General features: G+C 45.4%; 1 protein-coding gene across 50 annotated transcripts in view; it reads left to right on the top strand.

Moving 5' to 3' along the window:
- The window catches only part of LOC118232176 (receptor-type tyrosine-protein phosphatase delta), a 234927-nt gene that overhangs the window by 135828 nt on the left and 73221 nt on the right, over window positions 1-25878 (top strand). For 28 of the 50 annotated variants that reach the window (XM_035426912.1, XM_035426876.1, XM_035426910.1 and 25 more), the window contains exons 3-4: window positions 10521-10666; window positions 12719-12860. In XM_035426912.1, the coding sequence (XP_035282803.1) occupies window positions 10521-10666; window positions 12719-12860 (288 nt within the window). Of the gene's footprint in view, window positions 1-10520; window positions 10670-12718; window positions 12861-25878 lie in introns of all 50 variants that reach the window. The other 22 variants (XM_035426883.1, XM_035426884.1, XM_035426872.1 and 19 more) reach the window with 1 other exon arrangement.

Below are 25878 nucleotides of genomic sequence, written 5' to 3'. Positions count from 1 at the left end.
TGGTGGATAAAAATGTGCTTTTCCTTGATGCATAAAAATAACAAAATCTATCACCGTGGCTAATTGTTCACTGCTTCTTAAGATCAAACCCCCCCCCCCCCAATTTATCTTATTGCAGTTGCCTAAAGATGCATGCACATTAGTCTTTATCATTGAAATCCAAAGTGTTGTACAAGGGATTCTAGTGAAGGGTTAAAATCTATAAATTAGGAGTATGTTTTCGGAGTTAAGTGATAGTCTTCCTAGTCAGCCAAGGGCGCATGTGTCTTCTGAACGCTCATATCTCAGCTCATACAACGCTGTTTTCCCAGTGGTGTCCAGTCTCTGTTAGTGTACGAATGAAGGAAGATTGAAAATAAGTTGTAGCCTACTGTGCAATTTCACCTCTGTAAAAAAAAAAAAAGCTAGTTAATTCCCTTTGGAAATATTTGGATGTTTCGGGATGTGTTTTTGTGGAGGCGAAGGAATAGGCCTATGTGTTTCAGATTGACCTTGGCTTGGCCTGACGTGCAGTAACTCAAGAGGAAAGACTCAGCTTGCCAGATAGGAAATAATCAAGTTATTATTAGTCGGGAAGTTCGTACTGACGCTTCTCTGGCAGGGAAAAGCAGATGGCCCTCCAGTTGTAGCCGATGTAGCGGCGGGGCTAGTCCTGGGCCAGGATTCGGGGGCTTTGGCCGTACCCCCCGTGTGTTAACGCTCATCCCGAAGGACGGAGGGGAGGTGGGGGGGTCCCAGCGCTCCAATGAAACGCACACAAGCAGCGATGGGCCCTTCGCCCTTGTCGGGGGGCGGGTTTTATTGCGTGTCCGGGTTGTTATGAGGGTGTTCTACTGTGAAAAGGTTTTGAAGCTGCGGCACGAGCAAAGTTTTTTTTTCTTTCTTTTTTTTTTCCGGAGGGCCGTAAAATTAATGGCCTATAAAAGGTCACTTTTGTCCGGGAACTTCCTTTCAATTATTCTCCCCCCTGCAAGCTGTGTAGAGACAGACCGAACCAGGGCGAGTATCACTTTGAAAAGTAAGATCAGAAAAAAGTTAGGTGTCGTTCGAGTCTTTTTTTCTTTCTTTCAAGGAAGGGCTTTTCTTCTTTAAATCTGTAACCTTCCCTTTGACGATGGACTGATTCTAACCTCGTCAGTCCACCTTCATTGAGCTCAAGTTCAGTGTCTGGGATTAGTTCACCCAAGCTGTCTCCGGGGGTTTTGAGACAAATGAGGCGTTGCGGTGGATTGGCGTTCATTGTTATGCCTCCCGACTGCCTGATTCTGATTGAGCCGGTGTGTCAAACGCTCTCAAAGTACCAAAGCTACTTTCCAAAGCTCGGGTATCAGCGAGAGCAGGCTAACATCTAGACCAGGATTACCTGACACTGCTCTGTCTTACCTGTAGGGCCATAGAGAGGCTCAGTAGTCATCATGTTTATTCCGGATGTCGGGCCTGCTGCATAGTCAATGGAGATATGAACTGAAAGGTAGCTGCCGCTTTCTAACAGGCATTAGTAATCAAATGCTGATTACCTGGAGAGTAAAATTCCCCAGTTTTCCAATTTCACTAAATTACAATGGACCCCTGTGTGGGGAAACGTGTGTGTGTGTGTGAAGGCTTTTCATTGATGCCTTCCAAGCTTTATTGGCCTGATGGTTTCATCAGTCTTGTAGCTTATTTCTGTTTTGTATTACTATTATTACCATAATTATGCCTGAGATGATTATGATGATGATGATGATGATGATGATCTCACCCCACAGTTGATAGTAAAACACGTTTATATCAAATATATAAATTAGTACAGCACCAATATATAACAGAAAATATGAAAATTATCAATATTTCAATTCTCCCGTTAGATGTCAGTGTCAGATGAATTGACAGTCTAACTGAAAATGGGCCCTGCCTGCCCAAGCATGGTATTTTCATTTGCCACATATATCCAGCATACAAACAAAGACTGAGAATTTTTACTGACTCTGTCAGTAATAAACTAAAGTAATTATCATGAGGACAAGAATAATTTTATCCATCTGTTTGAGGATATGTAAAAATGACTTAATTTGTGTTTTTAAACATGTTTTGGTGAAGTTTTACAATTTGATCTCATACAGTATTCCTGGATGTTTATTTTTATTTTTTATTTTTTATTGAGTCCTCCATCCAGTCTGCTATTTTGCATTGTCATTAATTCTCAATTATTTCAATCGTACGATGTAATACTTAGCTTAAAGCTTACGGACAACAATTATAAAATAATTATTTGCCGCATCCTGTGATAACGCTGCTATTTAATGGAATGTTCTGTTGCACGGTGAATAGCTGAATGAACCGACGGGTATTTGTGTCGGCTGCAGCTGCTGTGTGTCCTATCAGATAATTAACTTTTTGCAAACATAATGCGGAGACTACTGAGGAGTAGCAAGCGCACAATTAAAGAAACTTATCTGTTCCCTCTGTTATTTTCACCTACTGGAGAAAATCGCCAGGCTGCTGGACCAAATCCAGCGTTTCGGCTCGAGATCTTCTCCACGGCTACGATTTCAGCATTTTCACCGTTACAATTTTACACCCTGTTTCTGCGGAACGACAAAAAAGCACCGCTTAATTACACTGAGAGAAATGGCAAACTGTGTCCACCCTTTACTGGAGTGGATTAAACTGTAAATATATGAACACAAAATACTTTGCAACACTTTACAGTATGCAAATATACAAAATTAGAGCCACTTTCAGATATGTGCAATATATTTTTACATTGCAATTTATACTCCGGGCAAACATAGTTATTAGTTAATATATAGTCTACATATTTACAATAAATCACAATATATCTATACAATATATTGCAGTGCATTATATTTCTATGGGGCATCCTGACAGAAATGACAGATTAGGCCCTGACTGAAATGGATAAATCTACAAGTCCTGACTGAAATAAAGTTAGCGCTTAGCACGTTTAGCACGTTTAGCCGGCTGTCTGATCGTGCGCCGATGTTGTGAGGTACGCCGCGTGCCCCGGCCCTTCCTGTGGTACCTCTCACGCGTTTGCTGTGACTGGGCCCCACGCTGACGCTCCGGGGTCCCCGGCGTAAGACTGTTCGCTGTTCCGTAATGTCTGCCGATGAAGGGGAGGCCTTTGAAGCTCCTCCTGTGGCTCTCATTTTGTTCGTTTTGAGCGTTCGGGAGGGCTGAGCGTAGCGCCATCTGTGTGCTGGGTTTATTAAGTGGCAAACTCAGCCCCCCCCCCCACCGGTTCCTAATGTGTCCCGCGGGAGGTGCCGGTTGATGTATAGTCATAGAGTGAGACATCTGTCGAAGGGGGGGGGGGAAAGAAACTGGTACAGGAGCCTTGTGTATCGCAGCTTTTCAACTTCTGGTGCATCTTGAGTTTGTTCCGCTGGCTGTTCTGATCCGTCTGGAACTGGCACCGGGGTGTTTAGCGTGCCGGAGTTCCTCCGTTTGCCAGGCCCAGCGAGACGTCGTCCCTCCTTCAACTCGTACCCGGTGAGACGTGCGAAGATAGGAAACACTCTTTTCCCTTTGAAACAGAGCAATGCGACGTGCAGTTTCTGAATCTGCATTGTTTGCGTACAGTGTGCCACATCCACTACAACGCGGTTATCCTGAGTACAGCAATGCATTGTGGGTGTTTTTTTTGTCTTGTTTTTTTTTTGCCTGTGATAATCTGATTGGCACCTTAAACGCAGGTGTGGGAAGAGTAGGCCTGTGGCCTGTGTTTCTGAGGTTTGGAGAGCGTTACGTTGATGTTTAAGGGCACCCCAGTCCCTGTGCTCTCCGGTCGGAAAAGGCCGCTCTGAAACTGGTGGACGGTTAATGAGGTCAGCGGGATGCGAGGTGGTGGTGAGAGTACTTACAGGTCCGCTTTTCTCACCGGCGCGAGCTCCGAGCGCGATTGGGCGAAACGAGCTCCACTCTGATGCCCATTGATTGGACCTGTGACCTGTGACTCTCCCGTGGAGCGGGGCTTTTTTTAAGGGCTCGTCTCCGGGTAATCGGTGTACCTGTAAAACAGAGAGAGGTGTATCACGGCTGGGAGTGCTTTCACAGAAGGCCTTACGCTTTGCTTTCTGGGCCGATTGTTTTTCTCCCAGGCATGCTTTTTTTTGCGTGCCGCGTCACTCAGCGAAGATGAAAAATCCTTTTTTTTATCGGGCCCCCTGGTTTGTGTCCCCCCCCCCACTCCCAGCCCACTGCATGATCTGCTGTTCTCACCCCTCGCACCCCTGGCTGGGGTCTCTCCCACCCCACCGTGTCCTGGGGTTGCACAAGCGAGCAGGGGAGCGGAGGAGCGGAGGACAGGGGCATTATCTATGCTCTCTGAGGCGCTCTTTGTGTGGATCACCCTGGCTCTAGGCTCTGGGAGCTGGGGGCCGGGGGGCCGGTGGGGGCCTGCCCAGCAACGCTGTTGACGCATGACTAGCCGAGCCTGACTAGCGCTGCGAAAAGTCCCATTGAATTTGTACGGGGGGGGGAATCATACGCTTTCAGCTTTGACCTATTAACGGCCATTCCAACGGGGGGAATGTGAGCATTATTAATTGCTCGGGAGATAATGGAAATCCTCGCTTTATTATTAAGTCCTCTCCTCACGATTTTAATAAATTAACTTCACCTAATGGCTGTTGTTCCAGCTTTTCGGGAGCGGGATCCGAGGGGCCGAGGTGGGGCCGTGTTTCCCAGCTTCATTACGCGCGACAGGCGCTGAAATATCGACAGCGAACGCCTGGCAGGACTGTACTTTATTAAACATCCCGAGTGCATTAATGTACGATTCCTGATCCCGTAATTAACGGTCCTTCAGACTGCATCCCTTCTCTCGTAATCGCTAATTGCAACAAGCGGTGCATTTCTAATTAAGGCTCGCAACCATTGAACGTGTTATGCAAAACAGAAAATGCTTATAATTAAGCAGCGGAGTTTGTGCACTTTAATTGTATCTCATTGTATGCAAACTACTGTTCGGTTTTTTTTTTTTATATTCTTCCCGTGCAAAACTCTAATCAGTAACGTACAGCAGAACACATGCCAAATGTTTGTGAGGGTGGTCCTGCGTGTCCCTTTTTTTCAGTTAACTGTGCCATAGCTCTTGTGAATTTGCGTCTCAATAAAAATAAAAATAAAATTTCTTTTTGTAAAAACGTGTTTTGACTTGAAGCAGGATTTTGTCAGCTGCAGGTTTATAGATAAATAATGCACACTGCCTCTCAAAAAGATACTTTTTTTAATCAAATGAGGGATTTCTTTATTCCAAATTGTGTTGCATTTGTGAAAAATGTCCTTTATTCGCTCCTGAAACTTCATTCCACTTTTAATCACAATGAGTTATATTTGTCTCATTCAATGTGCTTCTCTCTTATATTTATTATTGAAGGTCTGACTTTCTTCTTCCTGTCAAAGCTTAGTTACCGAAACATGTTCTGGTAATTGGATGGCTTTGTTCTCTTTATTTCACTAGATCAGATTTTCCTAGCTTTCAGAAATTCTATACATGTAATAACTTTGTTTAGGCAATAACGCATAGCCTACACTGTAGGATTTTTTTAAAGCTGACTTATGCATCTTGATGATCCCATTAACATTAGAATAGTGACTGGGTTTTCTGTACTGTCTGATGTCTGTGTTTGTCAGGTTGCTAATGAAAGCACCAATGGCTAAATCCATTTTGGTGTCAATTTTGTTGAACGAGGTAATCAATATTGTAACTTAGATGTCTAGTTGCTAAAAGACCGAAAAATGAACATAGTGACATCTTTGAATGTTCCTTTGATTCCTCTGTCCTTACGAGCTGATAATATTTTCCCAGATTGTCTTTCATGTAAAAGCACATTCATTCCTTACGAGCCTCCTTTGAGAAAAAGTTCATATTCTAAGAGAAAATGAGGCCGTTATTAAAGCACTTGAAACTGAATGAACCATTCAGTGGCATTGTTTTAAATGAATGCTCTGAGAAAGTAAAATAGTTACTGACTCGTACTCTAAGCTGTTCTTCACTACCATCTTAGAGATCCTTCCACGTTTACTCCTTTTCAAAATGGACTTTACCTTTTTTTTTGTGTATGTGTGCAATCATCTGCAATCCTTCAAAACAGAGAGCAGAGAACTTAACGTCATTTCACCTGTCTGGGGTAAGTACCCCGCACGGCGGTGTTCTGGTAACTGCAGTACCGCACGTTCACCGCCCTCTCCCATTGTGATTTACCACAGGGATTTACCACAGAGATTTACCTCGGAGATTGCCCTCAACCTCCGAGCCTTTTTCAAGGGCTGCTGCGTAGTGGGGTCGGAGACTTCAGAGAAAACCCCGCTGGAGTCCTCCGGGGGCCGCCGTTAATATTTCATTCAGATTTTCCCCCGAGTCGCTTCCTGCCTTTTATTTCACCGGCCCGGAATCACAGCACTGACAGGTAAAGAGAGGGAGAGGGCGAGCCTGGCGTGTCAGAGGGTCGTTAAAAAAAGAGCGCCTTGCGTGTTCAAAGGGAAAGGGCCCTTAAATAGCAAGCTAGTTGTCCGCTACAAAAAAAAGATCACCGTTTTTAAATATATCCACTGAAGTCCGGAAACCTTCTTTGAAAGGTTGTCTGCGTCCGTCGGCCTCAGAAACAGTTACTATGGCGTCGGCCCGCGTTAAAGTGAACAGAGAAGCAGGGGAAGGTTTCGAAGCGTAGCTTCCCTTTTCATTAATTTAGCGAGGCCGGCAGGCTCCCGGGGAGCCGTGCGCGACGCTAACGTTTTAGCTCGCACGGGCTTTACACATTTCATTTGTTTGCGGGTGACGGCTTCGCGGCGGATTAGCCGAGCGGGGGCCTGGTATTAATTCAGGTAGATTAAGGCCGCCCTCAGGAAGCCCCCGCGCCCCCGCGTGCGGAGGGGCGATAGCCAGGTGTCCCGCGCTTGTTCTCCTGGTCACGCGCCGAATTTTTCCAAAGGCGGAAGCAATTTCGTTTTTTTTTCCCCTTGTCGTGCTTGTTCTCTCATCGGCTTGTAAATAAGGATTTTCTCTGAATGTCCGAATGCCATTACAGCAGATTTTATGGCTGCAAAAAAAAAAAAAACAACAAAAAAAACTTTTATGTCACACCCACAACTGGTATAACATCATGGGACCAGTGTACAACATCGGTGGAGACATTGTCGAGAATTGTTTTGAATTTATTCTTTGTGCGTCAGAAAGCCATCCCTTTTACTGGTAGGGTAAAAATAAAAGCATGGCAATTGCGTTAGCAACATCACGTTAAGGCTAAAGCACAGCATATGGACAGTTAACTAGTGCATGTGACTCGTTTATTATATGCGTTGCAATTGGAAGCAAAAGCGTCAGTCCTGTTGAAAGCATTCCAGTGTAATCCTTAGACTACTGTAACAGCACACGCATTATTCTAATTTTAGACAAAGGCCACAAACTGCCCATCAACGTATCGTTTGCTCTTTCGCCACGTACCCGTGAGTGTCACGGTTTCAAAGCCAGGCAGCATGACACCATGAAAACGATGTTCATATAGCCGCAGCAAAACTAACCAAGATGACTGAATCTCACGTGCAAATCTGAATATCAGCAATTCCCAACAGTTTTTTTTTTTTAAACCGTCCACTTATGAAGTGAGACATTCCAGACATTCCATCCATCCATCCATTATCTATACCCGCTTATCCTGGGCAGGGTCGCGGGGGATGCCAGAGTCGAATCCCAGCATGCATTGGGGCGAGAGGCAGGAATACACCCCCGGACAGGCCGCCAGTCTATCGCAGACATTCCAGACGTGGCCACCCTAAATATTTCCGCGCACGTGCGGAATTTGCAGTGCTAGCATTCTGCCGTTGGATTGGGTAACTGTGGTTTAGGTCAAGGTTCCATACTGTAGCTGTCTTTGACATTGGATACGGGGTGCTTTTAGAGGTGCAGGGCTAAACTGGCTCTGCTGGATTATTTTAGAGGTAAAGTATGCAGCACGAAGCTTATGGTGTACCAAAGTACGTTTCCTTGTTTGCTCTTTAATTTTCCCGTCTTTAACCACTTGTGTGTGTGTGTGTGTGTGTGTGTGTGTGTGTGTGTGAAAGTATGTGTGAGTGTGTGTGTGCCCTGGTTTTTTTTAAAAATAGGAGGTTTATTAAAATGATATTATGAAGCCTTAGCCTCTGTTTAGCTCCATACCACAGTGGCCGCTGCTGTTGTAGTGGATGTTTGAATAGACCATCGTCGTAAATCACTGCCCAGTGGGCACAGAGGGGCGATGAACAGCCTCCCGGCTAGCGGCACGGCGGCCTATCAGTTTCATATCAGACGGAACCGCCGGCCCTCGTCCGCCTGGCCGAGGAGCTCCGAGACGAGAGAGCGTGGGTCCGGGGCCAGAGCTCGGGTCGGCCGCCCGCGGCACGCCGGGCCTGAGCGGGTACGGGCCATGCCCCTGGGGTTCGGCGAGACGGGGGTGCGAGCACGCAAACGCGCTCGACGGCTCATTCGCCTTGGCGGCTGCCCGGTCGCTTTGGCGGCTGCTCGGTCGCTCTCGTCCATTTCAGCTGCGGTTCGGGCCGCCTAATTGGCGGTTCCGGGCTCCGTTTTTCGGCTCCCGGCCCTGCTGGCGGAAGGAAAGGGGCGGAGCTTCGCCCTCCCGCCGGATAAATGGCTTTTTCTCGCCGCGGCGAGTCGCGGCGCCGGCTCCCGTGGCAACGGCTACACGGCCCCATAACGGCTCGCTGAAATGATTAATAAAACTCCAGCCGTTTGCTGCGTGTCGGAACAGATGGAGTCGCACACCTCATTTTGATCTCGGTAATCTGCGGGGATAGCGCCGTAATATTTTAAGCCAGCATCTGTGGAGTCGGAATTCGCCGAGCTGACTGTCTGTGGGAAGGACACAGTTTAACATCGGAGTCGGGGGGGGGGGGGGAAGAAAAATAAATGACTGTTTATTAAACGGCTCGTAATGTTCCGACAGGCTTTTGTGTGTGGGGATGCGGGGAAGGGGTGGGGCTAACTAGAATTATCACTCAGGCAGAACCTGGCAGTGAGGAAGTACCACAGAAGATTGATATTGAAACTAGAGAGCAGGAAAAAGGAGTCCATGAGTGATGGAGTAGGTAGTAAGATTCTGTTAAGATGCTGGGTATCAGAAGAATGAGAGAATGAGAGGATGATTCTCAGAAAATAATATTACCATCCATATGGCTCTCCCTCTCCCTCTCTCTCTCTTTCTCTCTCTCCATGAGATCATGTTCTTCTCCAGCACACTCACCCATAGGCCAGTAAAAGGGACCAGTTGTTAATTTTCAGCCAATGGCACAACCCAGACTCAATCAAGGCTCCCCCTACTTTTGCAGTCGGGGCCAGTCGGAAGCAAGTCAACGCAAACTGATGAGTGAAAATATGTTTGATTCATTGGGAGGAGACAGAATCCAAGATTCTCCTACCGCTGCTCTTATTTACGGAGTTCAGGTTGCACGGAGAAGGCATTTGTTACCTGCTCAGGTCCCGCCCTCTTCTTCTTCTTCATCTACCAGAGGGCAGGGGGCGTGTCTTAAGGGTAGTGAGATGCACTGTGGGTATTCCCCCTCAGCGCTGTCAGCCGAAACAGCGGCGTCGGCGGCGGGAGGGGGCCAGGCAGCGTTGCCACGGCGTTCTTGTGGTGCGGCGCGCAGATGTTGACTTCAGAAGCGAGCGGCGCCGTCCCTTCGGAGAACATTAACGAGCTGTCAGTCGGCCAGCTCTGACGCGCCGCGTCCGCTCCGGGCCATCTCGCCGCCGATCCACGCCGGTCCCGTTGCCACGGCAATTATCGCCAAGCTGTCGTCGGACTGAGGCGATCTTGAGAAAAGCGGGGGCGTCCTTCTGAAATCTGAGGGGGAGGTACAGTGGTGTTAAAAATGTGGGATTTTTACACAAAATATGTGTCAAATGACGCCGGCGGACTGTTGAATGTCAGTCAGATTCGCACATGCAGTGTATCCTTTAGTATTTTTCTCTCGGGAAATTACATTTTGTTTTTTTTGGACGTGAGTTCAATCAACAAATGAATGATTAACATTTCAAATTTATGGCTATTTATGCTACAGCTTAGTGATTTATTTTCTTATGATATGACCATTTAATTTATGCGTCCAGTCTATAAATTCATATGGGAAGATTTGACCTGGACTTAATTATTATGCCACATCACAATGGTAATAAAATATTTATGGTCCTCTCCAATCATGGTGAATACATACTGATCATCAGCAGATACATTTAGAAATTAGACTTAAATCATGAAATATATTTTCAGACAATGAGTTAACCCTTTGAAGAGAAGGTTTTTGGAATGTTTTTTTTTTTTTTCAGAATTCTACGTCAGTGTTCTAGAACTCCATTGCTTTCAATTACCAGTAGCCATTGTTACATCAGAATTAAAATGTTCAGCTAAAAACATCAAAACCACACATACGATAAATTGAGAATGAAAAATAATGATTCCAAGGACAGAAATGTTAAATTGAATGCTTATAATCTTTATTTTTGTTTCTCTCTTTCTCTCCAGCACCACCAAAATTTTTAAGAACCCCTAACGACCAGACGGGAGTACAAGGAGGGGTAGCCTCGTTCATTTGCCAAGCCACGGGCGACCCAAGGCCCAAAATCGTCTGGAACAAGAAGGGGAAGAAAGTCAGCAACCAGCGATTTGAGGTATTAGGTCTATTGTTCTGATGTAAAATGCTCGACATTTAAATGCCTGCAAAGTGCTTGGCCCTTTCCCATAATCCCTCCACCACGCGTGCGCACTGCGATGCTCGTGCCGACTCCAGTAATCACTTTATCTGGCTTTTACATGCGTGATTTTAATAAGGAAGTACGGCGAGATACAGGGGGGGGCAGATTCGGCAATGAAAAGAGCTGTCTTTGAGCAGATACCTGCGGCAACGTCATGTGACCTTTCTGCCTGCCTTTCCGCCGAGCGACAGCATTCGCCGCGCGAAGGAAAAAAAAAAAAAAGGAGAAACGAGATTCGCAGTGCGTCACGTGGTCCGAAGCTCCTTGGCTTTGTGCCTTTTTTTTTAATGCATGCCTCTTTTATTATTTGGCTGGATATTTGATTTTTATCTCGGCTTTGGCTTCCCACCATTAATAACACATCATTGCTGAACACTGATAAGATTCCTATTAATTTCCGCTACGTTCCATCAAGACCCCATTGTGCAGTTTTTTTTTTTTTTTTTTTTTTGTACGCTTTCCTCGCCTGCTTAAATTCAGCAGCGGCTCGGCTAAAAGAGGGGGCCCGAGCCTTTTTCCTGTTACGGCCGCTAACAAACAGCGATCTAATCTTATCAGCGTTTACGGCGCTTCGCGGCAATGCATGCGCCCGAATGGCGAGCACGCGCCTTTTTTTTTTCGCCCGTCGCCCATCGCCCATCGCCTCGCGGACGGGGTCAAACCTGGCATGGCCGACCCTCGCTCCCTCACGCTCTCATGACTAACAAATTCATTCCCCCCGCAGAGACCAGAGACCCGCTCCTCCCGCTCGAACTAGGCGGCTTTGTTTGTGCCGCTGAACTGCATAGCCTCTTTCCCTCTCAGCCATGAACTCAGCTGTTTATTTAACATGACCTGCACAACCTCCGACGCCCCCCACCCCCACCCCCTCCCCTCCCCTCCTATCCAATGTGTGGCTTATGTAAGATGGAGGTGTTTATTTCTGCGGTGTGTACCTGTATTTTCCTTACTTAAACTTGAGTTGTTACCCAGGCGTTTCTAGAAACAGTGAGTATATAGCATGCGGAACAAACTACGGAACGCCCGTTTGTGTCAGTAACCGTAACGTTCTGTGTGTCGTCCGTTTTGTCCGATAGGGCTAGGCCTCGTCTTTCGTCCTGTCCGTCACTTTGTCATAAAACGACCGTCCGTTGCGGTCCTCGGACTCACATCCAGATGTCTGTTCTCGTTCTGTTCCATCTACTTATTTATTTACGTGTACTTGTACTCCGTTACTTATGTACCTATTCCACAATGCATCGTGGGGAAAAAAATGTAGAGCCTGTTAAAATATGAATGACAGAACTTTTTTCTAAATTTGGGCAAAACAGTGCAACGGAATCCTTGGAATTATCCTCTTGTTCCAAAGAATACAATCTATATTATACATGATAAAAATTTATATGAATTCATATGAGACCTGCAGTGAAATTGGCACGCAAACGAAATGCCTTGACTTGCACTGTAATACGTTTCATCCTGTCTGGAAGCATTTAAGTATTAAGCACTGTGCCTGTGTGCAGTCCTTTCCAACACAAACAGGAGGAACTATTTGTGCGTGTAATGTCTTTTTTTCCCCCTTCTGCATATGATAAACATATGTGGTTAAAAATGCTGATGGATTATGGTTATATTATGGAGAAATGTGGTGAAACACGCAGGTGATGCATCTGGATTTGTCTGCTTGGTGTAGCTCTACTTCCAGCAGGAGTGGAATTGGTACATATTGAAACCTGTACATAATTACAGATGACCTGAAAGCTTCATTAGTTTTCAGATAAAGTCTGCTTACATTTGGCCCAAAAAGCCAATTGTAACCATTTTAAAAATTAAAAAATCTGTTTTAACAGACGTCTAAAACACTTCATGTCACCTACAGTCATTAAGACAGGGTTTAGAAGTCTTGTGTGTGTGTGTTTGTGTGGGAGGTCCGGCGTGCGCTGTGAACAAAAAAACTCCTTTAACATATCCTGTCTCTCGCACCTGCAGGTGATAGAGTTCGATGACGGATCTGGTTCTGTGCTCAGAATCCAGCCCTTGCGAACCCCGCGAGATGAAGCTATTTATGAGTGTGTGGCCTCCAACACTGTTGGAGAGACAAGCGCTTCCACGAGACTCACTGTTTTACGTGGTAGGTTCTCTTTTTTCACCCCCCCCCCCAAAAAAAACCTTAACTCTCACTCTGTTCCTTTAAAACTTCTTTCACCCCGCCAGCCAATCAGGTAAGACGAACGCCTTTTCTTCTTCTACCTCCACCACTTCTGTGTGCGCCTTTCTTTATGTTTCTTTCTTTCTTTCTTTCTTTCTGTCTTTCAGAGTTGTCGTTCCGTTGAAGTGTTGTATTGGAGGACTTTATGTGCATTATTCTCACCCAGAGAATCAAAGAGGGCATTTTTTTTTTGTCTGGGCACGTTTCTGTGGCCTTCAGTCTGTTCATTTGTTATTAAATTAATTTATTCAGTTTGAAAATGAATGAACTCATTTGTGATAAGGTTTCTACTGTGAGGTGTAGAAAGTGTGGAAGTGGCTTCACCAAAATTGGTGAAGAAAAAAAACCTTGGACATTTAACTGATTAATATGTAAATTACTTAAGTGTGTTCTTTCATTGTTGGCTTGTAGTACTATCGACTTTACTTTTTAGGAATCACATTTTCTGGTAGACTAACTAAACCATTTTAGTGAAAGTAAAACTGATTGGAATCAGCCAATTGCTAAATCTTAACAGGTAACTTGCATTTTTTCAAATATAACAGCGTACCACATGTGTATTTTATGTTTTGTTTCTCAATATATGTGCTCAATTTTTAGGGTCATTTAAATTTCCTAAAGCCACCGACAGGTTGTGGATTTTACGTTTTTCTGTTGAATTGCATATACAAAATCGGTTTCCGTTAAAATAATGAAAATATATGACCAAAGCATCAAATCCATACAGAGCCGATTTTTTACCTGTTCATGGCAAACACACTTTCGTTTCCATGAATGAATGAATGAATGAATGAATGGAAAATGCAAGTAAACAGTACAAGAGAGCACGCGTTTAGGTGCATTTTAATGGATGCTAACCAAGGAAGGGCTAAGAGGAAAATCTGCCAAACGCGTGGTCTCGACAGAACATATGCTGCGTCCTCAGCGGACGTAATACCTCAGGAGGAGGCCCGTGCGGACGGGGGTGTCCTGCAGTTGTACCCCCACGACCCCCCTCCCTGAACCAGAAAGTGATGAAACAGCCTCTTAAACTGGCTTCTGTTGAGTAGGAACCCCTCGTGCTGGCTCGGTTCCTCTCAGGGAGGCCGAGTCCCCCGCCTTATCTCTTAAAAATGGCTGAACAAAGCGGCGCACCGGGCTCTGGCTTTGCCGTGGGGGCTTACTGAAAGAGAGGAGGGGGGGGGGGGGGGGGTGAGTAGATTTCCATTGAGGCTGCTCTGTTTACACCATCGCTCAGTGGAATGGCGGAAACGCAGACGGCGGGAAATTTCACCCCTGCGTCAGCTCGGCAGCTTCCCGCCTCTCTCTCTCTCTCTCTCTCTCTCTCTCTCACATTTTCTCTCCCCCTCTTTCTCTCTCACATTTTCTCTCTCTTTTTTGGCTCGAGCAGGCCGACATTAGCATGTTTATTACCAATCCATTTCGCCCCCACCCTCTCCCACTCCCCCTCCTCCTCCTCCCCCCCCCACCCCCAGTCCCCTTTGAAGGAACGCTAAAGCTCACATCTGTCGGAGAAAACCTCTGCTTTTCTCTTTTTCTTCTTTCCGCGGGGACCGTCGCGATAAAGCCAGGCGTTTTTTTCGGGGGGAGGCCGCGCGAGGCGCGAACAGAAGCCCCCCCCCCCCCCCAGCAGGCCCCGTTCGGAAGACCCCCAGAGTCACCTGGAAGGGAAAACAAACTTTTAACTGGGGTCAGCGCGGGTCCCAGTCGCACCTGCCCGGGTGCAGATAATCCACTCTTTGTGGCCCCACTAATGGGCTGGATTCGCGGGCTGACTGATAACTGCCCACTGCTGACTCTTAATAGGAGACGCATTAAAGCTGTCGCTCCCTTTTTTAACGCCTCTTTGTCTCTAGACCTTGCGCTTTTTTTTTTTTGAGGCGGCATCAAGCTTTTGCAGTGCTCCTCTGTTTCTGAAGCAAAGAAGCAATGGCGGTTTTTTTTTTTTTTGGTGACGTACGCTGAACTGGTGCTACTGTTTTTAGGAATTTGAAAAAAGGATTTCCTTGTTCAGGTGGAGTCTGAGGAAATCCTGTGCTTTGAAGTTTCTAGCATCGTGGTGCAGTTTATAACGCTCACACAGTTTCGCTGTAGAGAGCAACGTAGCATCTTCTCGTCACATCATAAAACATTCATGTGTATCTGAAGCCTTTTTAGAGGGCAACTTACTCTTCTGAATGATTGAGACATTACGCACTTTGCTTAGCTTAATTATAATTTGGCGCTAACCCACTCTTAGCCAGACATCCCTCTAGCCTGCCCCCAGACTGACAACTGAACCCCAGATGATTCTTAGCTCATCCGTCTCTAAGGATCCAGACTAATCTCTTCAGGCAGAGAATGAGATCTGCGTTTTTTTCATCTTGATCCTTTTCCAAAGACAGATTTTTTTTATTTGGTTGTATGCGTTCTACTCAATGGGGCCAACTGGGGCCTATTTAACAGCATGAAATAGGAAATAACATATTCAAATATTTGAATTCATTTTTTGTTGTTGCATGAAGCCAATATTCAGCATTCAGTGTGTGTTATATTAATAATGTATCAGTGCCTATATTTGTGTGGGGTTTCCAGTACACAGTACACACGTTTATGCAGTTTTAACAGTAGACCATTAATTTGGACCATGATTTTTGAATTCCCCTCTTACTGTATACTGTGGAAGACCAACAGTGATCTACCAGGGAGAAAACTGAATACAGCCAACCCTACCCCCCCTCCACTGCCCCCCCTCACCTGGAGTACACAAAATGTCAAATGTTTTCATTCACTCATCCTCCCTGTGATTTTTTATTGAGACAGAGCACCGCACGAGTGGGAAAAAATAAGCAATGAAGGATAATAATAAATTTGATCTGACTCGCTGTGAGGTTCATTTGGGTTGCAATGGCCTGTGGTGGAAATGGAAAGCATCTGTTGGGTAATGGGTTCTAGATGATGCCTGATTCCATAAAAGAGGAGCGCATTGTTGTAATGGCAATGCCACAAGACAAAGGGGGAAAATCTAAACAAAGAGATATTGTGATTCGGATGGATCTGGAAGGCGGCTAATAATGATTTTCATTTTAGGGGATTACATTTGCATGAACAGCAAATGAGGCACACGTCATACAGTATGATCTATATATGTGTGTGTGTGTGTGTGTGTGTGTGCGCGTGCGTGTGTGTAAAGAGAGAGACAGAAAGAAAGAGAGAAAGAGAGAGACAGAGGGATTAGGCAGGCTTGAGACTAATGTGCATCATAGCCCACAGCAGTGTTTGAGAGAGTTTCGGATTTCTGTTCATTTTCCCCTTGCCAACACAGAATTATGGTTTATTCACTTGGGGGGACTTGAACCAACTCTAACAGTTGTTGAATTAATTAACTCTGACATTACATGTAGCTGAGTAAGAACTTGTTTGTCAAAGCACCAAAATGTCAGAACGCCAAGAGAAAATGTTTCTTTTTTTCATGGGCACAGACTATTTGAGTGCGTTCCCCCTGCTAAAGAGGTGGCGTGGAGGCGGACGTGGCGTTCGCCGAATAGCTGGCCGCCTCCCTGCCTTCTTCGGCTGTTTCCCTGCGGAACTGAAACAGGTGCGGTGCAGTTGTTTGGCAGCTGCGGAGGCTAGGCTAACGCGCGGCTGCCGGCGGCTGCGTGTGTGGTCAGGTTACGCTTCCAGCCGCCGGCGCCCGCCTCAGCTCTCGTCGGCGACGGAGAGCAGAAAACGGAAGCCGGCGGCAGACGCGGCGTGCGGCGTTTCTGCGGCTACCGTTAATAGATTGATGAGTCGGCGTTATTTACATCCGCGTCGAGCGCTGTCTGCGTGCTACCTGCGTTTTCACACGCATGTTTGAGAGAGATTTAAAGAGATTTACATCAGACCCCATCTCTCATTTCTGTCACTTCAGCAGCACCTGTTTGATACGGTGGCCCATGGTCACTGGTCACAGTCAGCTGCAGTCAGATTGGGAGCGTATGTTTAAATGCACTTCTGTTTCTGCAATGTCTACAGCGTACCCACAAAGCTGTGTTTAACGGTCACTTGGTACACACTGATATAGATTTTTACCCCCATTTGTGGGAGCTCTTTTTTTTGTGTGTGGATTGAAAGCAGCGGTTGGAAGTCAGGCAAAAACCCTTGAAAAAAAACCCTGTTAAAAAATCCTATACGTTCGACAGTGCTTTTTAGAACACTCCTTGGGGAGGAGATGTGTTTTGTTATCAGAACACTCATCAGGTTTCCGTGGGGACGTCGTAGCGGCTGTTCTAGGTAGAGGCCAGTGAGCGGGCGGGGCTCTTGTCAGCGTTACACTAAGAGGCCGGACCGAGCCGTACCGCGATACGGCGAAGCCCAGCACTCTGACCGAGACGACGTCTGAGAAATGCTGTTTCTGTGCGGAGAGGCCGCCCACAGTTCTGACAGGGCAGCTCCGTCTATGTCAGACTGAATTTTTGTTTTAAAAAAAAATCAAGCTGAAGCCGCCGAGCTGAGACTTTGTGAAGCTGTGTTCTATACAGATTGGACGGTGGGTGGTCGGGGGCGGGGTTGAAGGGTCTGTTAACTTGCTTACATGGCCGAGTTGCCTGTTGTGTTGAAGTGGCGTGCTGATCGAGTAAGCTAATTAAAACGGCGCGGCACCCCTGACATTAACGACAATGGCTTCAGTTGGTTTGGCCTTCGGTCGAGCTCCCCCCCCCCGAACGGTCTCAATTGGCGTAATCCGTTTCCACGGACTACCAACACAGAATGACCTTTGCCAGTCATTGTTAACACTAAAGCAGTCCTATTCATCTGAGGGGCATTAAATAGATGTTAATGGGATAAAAGGAGCGCCTGGAGAGAAAACTGATGTGGGGAGAGAATGAATACAATGAAAAGGAAGAGAACTGAGATAATGAAGCAAATGTACTCCTTTCAGCACCGGTGCTGAATCTGTATGGACTGGAGAACCGTATTATAACCCGTCCGTGTCATTAAGCCTCTTATAGTTTGAATACTGTAGCTCCCATTTGATGGTGGTTATGGTTAAACATGCAGATTTTCATTTTACAAAATCATATGAATAGCCAAAGCTGTAACGTAATGTGATTGTTATTTGGACAAACAGATAATGGAGACTAGAATTGTGTCAATCTGTATTTAATGCATCCTTGAGCTTTGCTGGCTAGACTGGCCAAGTAAAGTCAGACCTTAAAAAAACTGGAATGCACATGGTTGAACTAACTAAACATGGTTGCTGTCTATAAGTAAACTTTGTCTTGTCTTATGTCTTATTACTGTATGGTAGCTAATTTTTTTGAAATGATTGTGAAGGAACTCAAGAAACTCCACATTTTCCTGCCTTATTTAGTACATTGCTTGTTAAAACCATAAGACTTACGGTGGAAAAATAATCCTTTGTTTGGAATAAATTAAATCCGGATTCTAAATGGGCTTTGGCAGAAACTAAATTTCCAGTGGCGCTAAGCGTACTCCCACAGCCGTCGCCATGAGGTGTCACTGTATAAAAAGATAAGAACTGTACCTGGAAGCATCGGCTGTAACTTAAAGTAATGAAAGGTGTGATGAATTAAAACCTGAAGCCAGTGCTTGAACTGCTGGAGAATGCTGCAGCGCTACATCACAGGCCGCTAAGTTAGCGCGTACGTCAAGGGGGGGGGGGGGGGGGGGGGGAACGAAAAGCGATGTTTGTTGTTTTGTTCCTCGGCTCCGTCGTAAGTTTCTGAAGGCAGCCGGGGGGACACGGAGGACCCCGCGGGTGCCCAGCGACGTGCCAGGAATGCTGGCACAGGGTCTTAATTCCGCCGCAGCTTGGCTTTTCATCGACGGCACGACCTCACCCCAGAGTGGAGCTCTGCGTAATGCTGAAGTCATTTTTTTTCTCTCTTCTTTTTTTCTTTTCTTTTTTTTTTTTAAATGGGGCCTTTTTTTTGAAAAGCCAGCAGACTACTTATCTCTCAGCCCAGGTGAATCTTTTTTTTTTTTTTTTTTCCTCTGCTTCTATTTGAGGGAGAAAAATATGAAAGAATCACACAAAATACCTGAGACACCATTTAAGTTAAAATGGAGTTTCTGCATTCTATTACAGAGTCAGGGAAATACTGACTGTATAATAGAGCCCCCCCCCCCCCACACACCCCCTACCTTCTCCCCCTCCCCCCCTCCTCCCACGCCATTCCCCATGCCCTTCCTCTGCGACTCATTGTCCAGCAGAAGTTGTTTATTTTCCTTTAGCGGCACAATTAGCCTAAGCTTTTTCCCCTAGCAGTGGAAAGGACAGGTGTTAAAACATGGCACAAATGGCCTATCTCCACGGTAAAAGGATATGGTTATTTGAGTAAAATGTCCTTTGGTCTTAAAAATAGCCTGGCGTGGAAATGTGCTATGCTCCCGTCTTCCTTTCTGAATTTCCATTACCAAGTGCTTTCAGGAATTTACATTGTTTAGCTAGGAGGCAGCTGAGGTTCCATGTTGCAAATCAGCAGGTCTTAATATTACTGTACGTTTTTGACTGTTCCTTTGAAAGTAGAAGATCCTGATACCAGGACCTAGATGTCTTGGAAGTAGAAGTAGTAGTAGTAGTTGTTGTAGTAGTGGTTGTAGTAGTAGTAAAGAGTAAGGTCCTCTGAGCATTCTCTATGGTACCCATGATGCAGTGCAATCATGAATATGGAGATTTGCAGGTGTAAAGTCTATGGTCCTAGTGAATATCCTTTTTGGTTCACTACGTTGCCCTCTCCTGAAAAAGATCTGATTGGCTCAGCACTTACACTAAGTTCTAAATCTCCATTCTGGAGGCCTGCTGTAGTTACCCGCTCGTACATCACTAAATGGAACAGATAATGACCGCGAAATGCAGAGTTATTTATTATTGTAATTAAAGAAAAATGAGTCGACTGTCCATGATGAAATTGATTTCTCTGAGTAAATCTTTCTATATTTCCTACTGCAATTAATGGCGGCCATAAATCTGGGGAAGGGTTATTTGTACAGTAATGTACGAGATTTAGAATGCAGTGCCGGCTTGACGGTTAGCTGGAAATTACTCTGGCCTCTAACAAGATGAATGTGTGTTACGCAGGTCCAGCAAAAAAAAAAAAAAAAAAGTGAGAAAGAGGTTGTTTTCGGCCATAAAGGGGTCTGTTTGTATCCTGAAAATGATAGATAATGCCTGGAGCAAGACGACTCGAAATGGTTTTAATAAAATAAACATGGAATACAATACATTTGCTGACGTGATTGATTTTGGAAATATGGGGGTATTACCAGTTGAGCACTCGTCTGAGGGGTTTTTATCACACAAATGACTTCAGACGTTACATTTAAAGGGGCACTTTGTGCTTAATGATTTGAAGATAAAAAGCGGCAGGGCGCGGAGTGATTTTTTGAGACGTGAAATTCGTCCACCTCACATCGATTCTCTTCTGCGCGTCGCTTGATTGCGGCTAATTTCATTTGTCTCAGGCGTTTGCCAGACAAGGTCATTACGGACACCTGTAGGATGACAATCTCATTATTGTGTCAGAGAACGGAAAAAATGGCCATCGCAGAACGAGGCGCTTCACATTCCACGATGGTGGTAACACTGTCTACGTTTGCTGTTAGTGGTCACACCCACAGCCTGTGATATTTGTACAAATTTTTTTTTTTCAGCATATTTGCCTATTAATAACAGCAAACCTATTAATGGTAGAGAACCAGAGGGTATGCAGGTTTGTCTTGTTGCTCAGCACTGAACTGATATCAGGATCTAGATGTCTAGAGCGGTGGAAATCTAGGTGGTGAGTCGTTTTGACATGAACGGACTAGGTTAATCAGGAAGGTGTTAAAGCAGGATTACTGAGTTAGCTGGATAACTGGGTAAAACTCAGAACCCACCCCAGTCTGGACCATAGACTGAAGTGAAAAGAGATGTCACAGGTTTTACTCGGTACAATTATCCTGCTGCTTGAAATACCCCCTGGATATAGCCTGGCTACATTGTAGTTTGCTGGAAAACTACACTTTTCACTTTTCAACCAAATGTTGCCGGGTTTTCACCCAAATGCCTAGATGGCGTTTCACCGATTTCACCAACTTCACTACAAAAATGTAGTGGGTTTTTACCTCTTAGTCGGTGAAGCATATTTTTTGGCGTGTGTAAAAATACTGAGAACATAGAAGCTACTGATTAAAATAAAACTATAGATGGGGTATATTAAAATGAACAGAGTCGGATGGAACTCATGTCAAACCAGGGTATTAACTTTCATACGCACAGATTTTATTTCAATTATGTATCGCTCTGTATATCTGCAGCTCCCTGTGGTGTGAGAATTTATAAGAGCTTAATACCGAAGAATTATAAGGCTTTTTTTTGCCTGGTAATTCCGAATGGCGGGTGTTTTTTTTTGCTGGAATGAAGAAAGGAGAAACTTTGGCCAGGCGGTGTGAACGAGCGCGCCCAAGACAAGGAGTCAAGGGCCAAAAACGCAGCTGCTTTGATCTCGCCATGCCCGAGTCATTTTCTAGTAGATTAATCAGGCACTTCAGGGTCACTCCTAATTCTGTGTAATGAAGCTCTTGAGAAACTCTTCAGATCTGTCTGCATGGATGATGGTAATTAAGCCAAAACAACTTGTCGTTAAAAAAAAAAAAAGAAAAAAGAAAAAAAATATTGTAGACAGTTTTGTTGGGGAGGGGTGGTCTTTTGCAGGGGACACATGCAATATATTTATTGCTCCAGTGGAGGGGAGTGTGTTGTCAGTTGTAAGTAGAGATTGAAGTCAGGGGCCAAGTTTCAGTGGGAAGTTTACATGATAATTATTTTCTCGGGAATTCTCAGTTTGCAAAAACAGTTTGACTTTGGTTCAAGTGTCCCACCTATAGATCAACCATTTCGCTCAAACCACTTAGGACACCGGTGTCAAACTCCAGTCCTGGAGGGCCACAGTGTCTGCTGGTTTTTGGGGTGTTCTCGGCACAAGCATTTTATTGAAGTCATTAATTGGCTAAGGAGTCCACTCGCCTTGTTCTCAAAGCCTTAATTAGCAGCTGATTAAAAGGAAACAACAAAAACCTGCTGACACTGTGGCCCCCGTGGGATTCGGTTTGACACGCCTGATTTAGAACAACTTTAGCCTTTTAAAAGGGGGGGGGGGGAAACTAGAACGTTAGGATGGAAGTTAAACTCTTGGCGGTCTAAGACTAAACGTGACCAATGACCCATGGATGGCACATTCAGGCTAGAAATAGATGCTAATCCGCCAACCGGCACTCTCTCTGAGCATCCACACTTCAGAATGAGTAACTTCTGGAAGAACTTTCTCTCTCCTTTAACCGGGAAAGATGACGTAGCCCTGATCCATTAAGGACGCGGGGGAACAAGATGTCTCTCCCTTTTAGCGTCGGTGGATCTCACGGTAATCTTCATCGCCGTGGCTTCGCGTGCTCTTAGCCCCAGTCATTTCAATAATTGAGCGCATTTTCTCTGTCACGTGCTGCAATAAAAGCAGCTTGCCCCGCGCTGTAGCAGGTGAGAGGGATGAGAAAAGTTTCCCCGCTGGTGTCTTTATTAGTATTCTGAGGGAGAGGCCAACCATTCCTAAATTGATATGGTGTGTTCCATGATCTGGACAATAATTATCCATGACAGTTTTCTGAAATGTCAAAAAGCAGAGGGCTCCGTAAAAAGCTGCTGTCTCTTTGACAACTGGATGCATTATCTTTGGCTGCTCTCTAGCCTGGGCCTGGATTCAATCAACATTTGTTCTTTGACTTACAATTAAATGCGAATCTGCATTTTTTTTTTCTTCAAAAAAACACTGGCTATTTGCTAAACTTACTGAGGAAAAGTGTAATGCTTGCATTTGTTTGTAAGGCAAAGTTACGGACTGATGTTGATTGAATGCAGCCCCTGAATTTCAGAGGTCTTTAGCCATTATGTTACACACACTAACACACGCGCACACGCACAAGCACACACATACACAGTCACACACTCACACGCACCTGTATACATTTCAACTGTAAGCTTTCGGTGCCAAAGACCAATTTCAAGGATTCGCCTGCATCGTAGGAACTAAAATAAGAATGCTTGCATTATTCGTGACCCAAGGATTTTCAGTTGGCCGCAGCAGCGAGCTGACCCGTCTTGTTTTTTTAACGTAAAGTGCAGGAGAGGTTAATTATGAAGGGTTCTTAACGAGCGAGCCTTCTGCGTAGCCCTGGGCCTGCTAGGAGACGTCTGTCTCGCTAGCGACGGCCTCGGAGCCGCTGCTGGGCGACGCCTCCTTCCCGTGTCACAGTCTGCGGAATCCTGGCGGTCGTTAGCATGCAAACGAGGCGCCGCGGGGTCACGATGATTATTCATTAGGATTACACCGGCGGGTTTTACCTGCGCGCCCCCCCTACCCCCCCCCCCCCCCCCCCCCCCAGGGCGGAGTCGCGCGTCTCCGGCTCCCCGTTTAACCCGCGGAGGGGATCGCCATGGTACCGCGGTAACGGTTTCCCGCCGACGCGGCTCTCCCACGCTCAGCCGCGGCGGAATGCGGATGAGGTCACGACATCGCAATCGATTAGCCGTGTTTCTTTAACGCTGTGCTTTTTTAAAATTTTATTTTATTTAGTTATCTATTTATTTATTTTACTGAATTCTTGTGATGGAAGTCATAAAGAGTGGGGCAGGAGTCCCCCACTTTAAAACTCTCTGCAGATCAAATCAAATCAAATAATTTTTATTTTCACTTTTTACGGAAAAATGTCACAGGAGGGAAAAAGGGCAAAAAAAGAGTTAATTCGACGAGGTCTGAATCGCAGGGCAGAAAAAGGGATTTGGCCCGGGCCTTTTGTTTTCATTCTAAGAGACATCAGCGGTATTTACAAGCGCTAATGTGTTCTCGAGAAAGGAATGCATGGCTGAGGGACTGGCCTTGAGGTCCTGAGTGTACATCTGTGGAGAAATAGTGAAATAAAGAAAATACATTAATAAACACCCACATCTTGCTCACATCTTTGCTCCCATCCAGCGTTTAGAAATCTCCTCCAAGCCTTTTCAAGTTCCTTTTTTTGAATATTACAAAAATAATCTCGCTAATATTCCCAAATAATCACATAAATATGCATGTGGGGTAAGCTGGAAGAAGGAAAGAGAGAGAGAGAGAGCGAGAGAGAATAAGGTTGTGTCTGCACTTCTTTCAGGAAAATACTAAAAATTTAAAACTAAAAAAATACATACGCGCACACACACACACACACACACACACACACACGCATATATAAAGAAACACTGATCCATTGACTGAGATGTACATTTTGTAAAGGAACAGGAAACGGTGGGGGCAAAAAAAAAAAATGGACGTATCGCCCAAGGTATCCAGCATCAGCAAATGGAATATGCTAAATTAATTCCTGAACAGGAAGCAGGTCTTCCGCTCCCCTCCCCTCCCCTCCCCACTTCCTCTGGGCTGGTCCTTTACCAAGACATGCAAAGAGGCCGAGTGCATTTTGCAGTTATGCCCGGCAGAAATGGCTGGGTACGTGGAGCGGATGGAGCGTTCGGGCGTGATGGCGGGGGTTCCTGTGGAAAGAACACTCTGTCCGTTCGGCCTGAGCTTCGCTTTATCTCTCTCTCTCTCTCTCTCTTTCTCTCTCTCTCTTTATCCGTCCAATTCCTCCTGACCCTGGGCACCAGATGCTCGCGCTATTTTTGTTCTGCGCGCTCTTGTGTAAGCGGAGGAAGAGCACGGCCGCTCCGTCGCCATTGTGGGTCGGTTCCGCTCCGGGGCGCGTGACGCCGAGCAGCACGGGTATTTGTCAGCTCCCGCTCGCTTTGCCGCCATCTGCAGCGCAGCGGCGATCCGGCGAAGACCGCCACCGTTTTAGTTTTGACTAAAGAGTAGTAATGATGCTTTTTCTGTGTGTGTGGGTCTGTGGGTTTGTGGATGTGTGTGTGTGTCATTTCTAAAAGTATTCACTTTTTCAGCAGCTAGCCTTAAAAAAAAGCAATGATACCAAAGGAAGTTGCAAATTCACATTTGGAGACAGCGGACCAATCATATGCACCTTGTTTCTGTGAGTCTCAAGTTTGGCTGCTGAACAGCGCTATTGATCATACAGAAGCAGCTGACTTTAATTACAGCACAGGTGGGAGTACTCGGTGTTGAGGTGCAGGTGTTACACTTAAGAGCGAAAGAGGAAGATGATTACGTTCATGATTCTGATTCGGCTGCGTGGGGCGCTGCTGTTTCTCAGGCAGAGTTAAGCGGAGCAGATATTCAGTATTACTCAGGTCCCTAAAGCTGTGGACTGTGCCAGAATACCTTTTTAAATGGTCAATTCCTGCTTACAGATGTCAGCATTTCAAACATGGTTCTGCCCAGCATTTTTTCAGTGCTGAAATTCGTATTCTTTATGAAGGATGACTGTGAGGGGTTAACTTCTATGAAGAAGGGGAAAAAAATAAGAGTGGCTAATTTATTCATTATGAACTGCTATAATTACCAGCATTAGCCCAGAATAATAATCCTAATAATAAAATGTGAGCATTTAATATATTACTCATTTCACAGGTGATTCATAAGGGAAGTGATCCCCAGTAAGCAAGAATAGGGGTTAGCATTTAGAGGTGATGGAGATCTGAGATTCGATTGGTTTTCCTCTCATGGTTAAGCAATATTTATGCGTGTTTCTAATGACCGTGTTCAGTCCAACCACAATGTACTTTGCCATTAACTTTGAATAATTACATTGAGCTGGCTCTTTGATTTGTGTGTCACTTGCACACGTGTATGGTCATTGAGTCACGTTATACTCGTATTATTATGTAATTACCAACACAAAAATGGTAACACTGTCTTCATTTTGGGATTCGGCGTCCAGGATACGGCACATTGCGCTTACATTGAACATGGCCTCTAGTCTTCCTGTCAGAGTTGATACATTAGGATCATTAATGAAAAGACTGGACACGGTTTCG

The sequence above is a fragment of the Anguilla anguilla genome, chromosome 7 (assembly GCF_013347855.1).
Source record: "Anguilla anguilla isolate fAngAng1 chromosome 7, fAngAng1.pri, whole genome shotgun sequence".
NCBI classification, from domain to species: domain Eukaryota; kingdom Metazoa; phylum Chordata; class Actinopteri; order Anguilliformes; family Anguillidae; genus Anguilla; species Anguilla anguilla.
Note: the sequence above shows the minus strand (reverse complement) of the source record. Positions and strands in the feature narration are given on the sequence as shown.